Source organism: Plasmopara halstedii (genome assembly GCF_900000015.1).
Source record: "Plasmopara halstedii genome assembly, contig: Scaffold_484, whole genome shotgun sequence".
Classification (NCBI taxonomy): Eukaryota; Oomycota; class Peronosporomycetes; order Peronosporales; family Peronosporaceae; genus Plasmopara; species Plasmopara halstedii.
Window position 1 is genome coordinate 223,558 of NW_020187404.1, and position 7,107 is coordinate 230,664.

Consider the following 7,107-nt stretch of genomic DNA (forward strand, 5'->3'; position numbering starts at 1 on the left):
GCCTTCATTGCTACTCTTAAGCTCACTTCAGAAGCGTTTGCTCGTCACCATGAACCCCAACAATCCTTTTCATGATCCTTCCGTGCTGCGCGCTCAACCGCCAGTCTCTCCCGGTCTAAATTTCTCGACTGTAGCGCCCCCCACGCCTGTGACGCCTGTGGGTGCCGTTCCATCTACATACCAGGCAGCCCCGCGCCAGAATTTTATGGACGAAATTGGTGCACAAATCAAGTCCACGAATAGTCAGACGATTGTCAAGGTCATGCGGATATCAAATTTGGTGCTTGCTTCAGCTACTATCGCTGTTGGTGTGCTCGCTTGGATTTTTGGCGAGGTGGACACATTTCAAAAGATCATTGCGGGCATTTACATCATGTAAGTAACAGATCAAAGCAGCTTGTCCTTGAATTTTTATGAGTCTTTATGCTGCAGATTGTTTGGTGCATTGCTTCTGGCGTTTGAGCTGCGCACTGAAAAAGTGGATGTGGTTCTGCGCAAGAACTTTGGATTTATGTATGGCAACAGAACGCGCACGATCTTTTTGGTCTTGTATGTTTGTTCAAGTGATACTGCTATTTATGACGAGTTTACGAAATTGACATGTCTTTGTGTGACAGTATTGCAATCTGGCCATTGTCGATGGGCAATTTCTGGTTGACGATTTTGGACGCCGTATTGCTCTTTCTCAACGCTTTTTTTAATTACTATGTCATCTCACAACACCCAGCTTTCTCGGCTGTGCCGCCCGTGTTTGATCCGAGCCAGTCACAATATTCCGGAGGGTACGCACCCGCACCGCTCATGAACGCATAAGTACAGCTATTAGTCAAGTCCATTTAAATATATTTTTGCTGAATTAATCAAGTCGTAGCTATATGTTTTGTTTAATTACTTTGCAGCTCTATATCACAAAAATTAAACACAATATCACGTGCGCAAATCAATGATGCCAGCTGCCGCCTCAGGGCGCAGCAAGTTGGAGCGCAAGAAGGACCGACTGAATCGTCGAAAGATTGCAGCCGCAGCTGAGCGTGATGCATTGGCTCGAGAACATGAGGCAGCGCGTGTTGCAGCCATCAGTCGTAGTCGTCTGCGTCGTCTTCCGCCGTGGCTGCCCACGTTACCGTCCACCAATCCGCATGACGCCGCCGTATTCCGAGATATTAATGATAAGTCGAGACCTGTAGCTCTACGTTTAGGTCAAGAGATGATGCGTTACTGTGCCTACACACAGCGTGTGGTGGACGCTGCGCGCCAACACATTGACGCAGCCATTGCGCATATAGTTGAGGGTGTGCGCAAGATCTGGCCACACGCGACTGTCACGTGCTTTGGCTCGTATTCTACAGGTCTTTGGCTTCCATCTAGTGATGTGGATGTAGTGGTCATGGGGTTATCAAACGAAAAAGACCGAGACGTTCCGACGAGGTACATACCCGATGGAGTAAAAGAACTCGAACAATTAGCACGACAGCTGCGGCCGCAAAAGAGCTGGGTGCAGCGCGTAGACGTAGTAAGAGGTGCAAAAGTTCCTGTTGCGAAAGTACTGCTACGTCGTGGTAGTCAGAAAGATGGAGGAAACCCTGCGCTGCTTGGAGTAGATATTTCAATCGAAAATGTCCAAACCAGCCATGGAATTGAGGCTAGCAAGTTAGTGCGTCAATATGTTACCGATTTACACGGTCTCAAACCGCTTGTAATGGTATTGCGGCAGTTTTTGAGAGAAAAGGCATTAAATAGTGCTTTCACGGGTGGATTGAGCTCGTACGCAGTGACATTGTTAGCAGTGTTTCTGATGGAAATGCAGAGACATCAGAAGGAAGAAAATGAATATAATGATTACAGAGATGACACGTCAGAAGATGAAATAGCGCAGAAAACTGGACAGTTGTTACTCGATTTTTTGGAGTATTACGGGACATCATTTGATTACTTCACAACTGGACTCTCGTTAAAACCAGAAGCGTTTGGTGCGTATCCACTTGCAGCACATCTGTCGATCACGAACGGTTTGCCTCTCATGCCGCAGCTTGTAATTGACGACCCAGTGTACAAGAACGGACAGCATAATGCGGCAGCAGGAGCATTTGCGCTAGCTCGAGTAGTTGCTGCACTAGAGAATGGCTATTTCGCCTTGTGTTATCATATGCCGACACAGTTCGCACCAACGCCATTGTGTCAGTTGCTGCACTGGTCAGGCCACCAAGCACGGGATCTCGATTACTCAACTAAGCAATAGTAGTATCCTAGCTTTACCAGCTTTTAGATTAGCTTTAGTTTAAACCCTTTACTAGACACGACAATGTTGTTAGCCAAATTAAAGATCTAATGTTTTTCCTTCATAGGATAGAAAATGGAACTGTTGGTGCTTTGCTCTAGCTACTGACTTCGTGAGCACGCTGCGCTTCTAAAAGCTGCTGTTGGCGCTCAATTTCATCGTAGTCGATGTTGGCGAGAATGTAAATGATTACCAGCGATATGGCTGTCATTTTAAGAAGTTGCCGCACATCTTTGAACGTCAAGGCACGTATGGAGGCAAGAAAGATCTTAGGCGCAAACATGAGCAAACAAAATTGGTCCCACGCAAAAGCACCAAGCACTTCAAGAGTGAGCAGACCAGTGAGGATGCGCGTGAATCGCTGGTCTGGCATTGGCACAATCTGTAACACTTTGTTTAAGACAGGCATCCGTTCTGTGCAAAGCAAAAAGACTCCAACGATGCTGATGCCGAGTGAGTAAAGTAGACCTGGGTTCTCCGTCATGGGCTTCATAAATGGTCGACCCTTGTAATTCACCGCGCATACACTGACAGTCTGCACGCCATTGATCAGAAAAATGACTGTGCTCATTACATTTGGCTGAAAATCCCCAGGCTTCGAGTGGGTGGTATCACCTTGGGGTGTGTATTCCTTGGCAAGATTTGTAAGGTAGATCATACATCCTAAGTGCAGCAAGAACTGGCCAGCAAGACTCATAAAAAGCGCGGGTTGGAAGATCGACGTCAGTGGACGCACAGGAGACAGCTTGTCAAGTGGAGTCGCTCGGCTCAATGTAATACTGGCAACGGTCGAGATCATGCCCAGTGCCATCATTTGAGAGTTGGCCCACTTTACCTTATCGAGATAAAGTACAGACAGCGAATATGAGCTGATGAGGCAATTAACAGCCAGAATCTGATACATTTGCATTGTTGTCACAAGCGCACAACGACCTTGGCGGATAATGTCCACGCAGCCTTTAATTGACGGAGCGCGTGATGTAAAAGGAGAAGCAATTGACGCGTCACCAAGCTTCACCATTGGCAACTCTCCATCATCAAAGTCGTCCATATACTGCGCCATGGCAGCATTATTGGCAAAGTTAGCAAATCCCTTAGAGCCCGTGCGTTCCATTTGCAGCTTTCTCTTTTCCTCAGCTTCGCGCTTTGCGAACGCCGCGATTGCTTTCATCCGCGCAAACGATTCACCGCGAGCCTGACGCGCACGCACATCAGCCTCTAGATCTTCCTGCTTCTTTTTCATTTCAGCCTGTTGCTCTTCCTTCGTCAGGATTTTTAGTTTCGGGTTCTTCTTTGCTAACGCTTGCTGCTTTTTTTTAATTGCCTCCATACTTTTCTTCTTTTGCTCGCTAAGAATGAGCTCAACATAATCCTGCTTAACCTTGCATTGAGCCGAATTCACATTTTGCTGTTCCAAACGCTTCTTTAGCGCCGATACGTGCAGTTTCATCAGGTCATCGCGTGTGCTAACTGCAGCCACATTCCCCTTCTGGTACTTGGCTAAACCCGTCACACTCTTGTCTGCATTTGCCGATCCAAAACCACCCAGTAATGCCACACCAATATGTGCTTGTTTTAAGGCACCCACATCGTTACCACCATCGCCACACATAAGTGTATGATGGCCATGCGTCTTCAACAAAGTCAACACTTGTTCTTTTAATTCGGGGGTCATGCGAGCATACACTCGAATATTATTCAAGTTTTTCCAGATTACATCGTCCCTTTCGCCTGCAGCAACGAGCGTCTTGCCATTCACGCACAGATCATACTTTCTGACAAGAACACCAATGTCACCACTCTTATACGGTGCTATTACCGAGTCATCCACAGCACTCGTCCACTTTAAAGGGTCACCGCGTGACGAACTCTCACTCAGTATCAAGGCCGGACGGGTGATGATGCCAACTTCCTTTGAGACGTGCACCGCAGTCAGCGTCGCATCGCCCGTGATCATCGAAACTTGGTGCGAGCTGTCCTTCAACACTTGAATAATCTCGCCACTATCCTTGCGAACCAAGCACTGAAATACAGCAAATCCAGCAAATAGTAAATCACTTTCAGCCCAAGAGCGCGGCTGCTGAGCAACCTCAGACTCTGAGTGTCTGCCACCAATGTCTTTGTACGCGAGGGCAAGTACACGCATACCACGACGAGCAAGGTTTTGGTATGTCGGCCAAAACCACACTGGTATGCTATCAGGACGCAATAGCTTTTCGATGGCCTCTGGGCTTCCCTTCACGAGCGATCGCACGCGCACGCCCTTGTTACCAAGATGCACTTTAGCAACCACACTCATGCGCTGCAGCTTCGATACAAAATGGTTTCGATGCATGATTTGGACAAATACATCCTTCTGATTTATACCCTGTCCCCAACGACGCTCACCCGCACGCTCTAAGTCCTTTTTTGCCTGGCAGTAGCGCGTTGAAGCATCATATGTAAAGTCAATGGCACGAATTGAGGCCTCCTCCACTGGGTCACCAACCATCTTCCCATCAATCTGAACCAGCGACTGGCAGCCAGCTAGGACTAGAGTAGCATCTAAATTGGCCGCAATCATCGGCACGTGACCAAGTACATTATTCTTTGGCGTAGCAGCAGTAGGCACCGTCGTGTCTTCGCACACAACGCCAACGGCCGTGAGCTGGTCTGTGGTCAATGTACCAGTCTTATCAAACAAGCAAATGTCCACTTTGCCAGCCAGCGAAATTCGGAATGGCTCAGTACAAAAAATCGACAATTTGACCAAGTTTAACAAAGCCGAATTTACTGCCATCGCTGTCTGCATTGGCAGTTCCGCAGGAATTACGCTCGTAATGATGAGCACACAGCGCAAAAGCAATTCAAACGTGATTTTTCCCTTCTGTTCAATTCCGTGGCGTAGTACATAACCTGACGAGAGTAGGGCAAATATAAGCAACAGGAACGCGAGACCATAAGCATCCCACGAGCTTCCCGTTACTTTTCCGCTAGAGAATTCGATCATACGTACCAGCTTGCCTTGCGACGAGCTGAAGCCAGTGCGCAGAACGTATGCAGTGCATCCATGGTCTGGAGCATGTGGAATTGAAACCGACCCTGAGTTACCTTCAGCCGATGTATCAGCCTGCATCACGGTTGTTCCACCAAAAAGTACGTGAACCTTGTGACCAGACTTCATGTCCAATTGCTCTGCCAGATCCTCACGACTCATCTTGGAGCCAATCGCTTCCTTCATCTGTGGCACACTCTCGCCTGTCAACGTAGCCTCGTTCAAGACAGCAGTGCCATCCAGCAGCAAGCAGTCGCATGGAACCATGTTAATTTGGTCGCCGATAGTTTCCCGCTTGATGGATATAATGTCACCTGGTACCACTAAATCCGACTTTAACTTCTTCCATGTCTTCTTGCGATAAACATATATTTCATGTGCAGTATTGCCCATTCCACGCAACGTTTGAAGATTTTTGAGACGACTCATGACTGTGACACCTTCAAACATTAGAATCATCGCAAGCGTAAAGAGCGAGTACTGCCAGTACTCATCGAGCATATAGAGACAAACACTAAAGATCTGGAACACTGTCAATGGCTCGAGCAATTGCTGCTTGAACATGTCAACAAAATTTGGTTGTGGGATGCTAAATTCATTCTTGCCGTAAATATCCAGCTGGGCTTCGATCTCCTGTTCGGAGCGCAGCCCACACGATTCCAGGTAAAACTTGATAGTTTCCGTCGTCGGAGCTTTCAACTTTCGAAACATCACATTTCCTTTGTCTCCTTCTTCTTCTTCTGCAATATACTTGTGCTTTTGAAACACAAAGTACGGTCGCCCAGCAGACGTTCCATCCGTGTGCTTTGGTCGAACAATCTCCACGATGCTACTTTTGCCTTTAAAAGAGCGTGGTACCACCATAACAAAAGTCGCGTCGTCAAGGCAAGACACGGATGTGTACCTAATGAACGCCTTGAAGCGGACGGACCAAACCTGGAACAGTAGCAAGAGGCCATGCGCCATGATTGTGCCCAAAAGATACAGCAGTGGCAAAATACCAGGTAAAAAAGGGTTCGGCAATGGAGCACTTTCATTTTCTTCCTGCAGAATGACTGTATCGTTGATAGAAGGCGCAGCGAGCGACACTTCTCGAACAATTCCTTGAGACAACATAGCTGCAGCAAGGCCTCCGTCCTCCCCCGGTATAGTGACATCTGTAGAGCTAGGGACAGCTAGTCCTTGTTCCTCTCGTTCCCTTATGGCCTGAGCATAGGGTTCACCAACCGTTAAATAACAATGGTACAATGAGAATGCGTAGAGAAACAGGAACGGTAGATGTTCAAGACCGTAGCCTAGATTCATGGGATTTACGCGGCGCCTGTGTAGCGATAACTTGCAAATGGATTTCCCTGTCCATTGCGGAGGCGCATTAGACTTCCCCATAATTACTAAAAAGAAGCTCTTGTTTGAACGCTGCAAAGATAGACAGAGAAACAAATAACGAGAAATAAGTAGGCCGTCTCTGCTGTTTAAAGCTTCAAACTGGATTGCTGCACCGAAGAAGTCGTTCGAGGCGGAAAAAAGCTACTGGAGCTTAGACAATTGGCTGACGTCACTCTTCTGGATGGGCGTGTCACTTGTGTAGATTCCCTGTTAAATTTATTATACCATCCGATCGATATTTTGCACTTTCTCGTAACAGATCCCAGAAAAATTTAATTTGAGATTTGAGCAATATGTGAAAATCAAACTATACAGTTAGTGTCCTTATTAAGACGATATGGACGCGATTAGTAGTGATGGCAATAGCATTAGCAATGCTAGGTAAATGCTAATGCTAGGGCAGGCTAGG

General features: G+C 47.2%; 3 protein-coding genes across 3 annotated transcripts in view; 2 read left to right on the forward strand and 1 right to left on the reverse strand.

Moving 5' to 3' along the window:
• Window positions 1-49: 49 nt before the first annotated feature.
• On the forward strand, window positions 50-813 carry PHALS_10599 (uncharacterized protein; the record flags this gene model as incomplete). The annotated part of the gene is made up of 3 exons (XM_024726050.1): window positions 50-375; window positions 433-549; window positions 618-813. The coding sequence occupies 3 exons, from the start codon at window positions 50-52 to the stop codon at window positions 811-813; spliced, it is 639 nt and encodes a 212-aa protein (XP_024576765.1).
• Window positions 814-946: 133 nt separating this feature from the next.
• PHALS_10600 (hypothetical protein F443_05989) lies at window positions 947-2,239 on the forward strand (the record flags this gene model as incomplete). Its single annotated transcript, XM_024726051.1, has 1 exon — window positions 947-2,239. The coding sequence occupies one exon, from the start codon at window positions 947-949 to the stop codon at window positions 2,237-2,239; it is 1,293 nt and encodes a 430-aa protein (XP_024576766.1).
• Window positions 2,240-2,375: 136 nt separating this feature from the next.
• PHALS_10601 (p-type atpase superfamily) overlaps window positions 2,376-7,107 on the reverse strand; it is a gene marked incomplete at both ends in the record, with an annotated part of 5,877 nt that continues 1,145 nt past the window's right edge. The window contains 2 exons of the mRNA XM_024726052.1: window positions 2,376-6,728; window positions 6,812-6,905. Of these exons, the coding sequence (XP_024576767.1) occupies window positions 2,376-6,728; window positions 6,812-6,905 (4,447 nt within the window). The remainder of the gene's footprint in view (window positions 6,729-6,811; window positions 6,906-7,107) is intronic.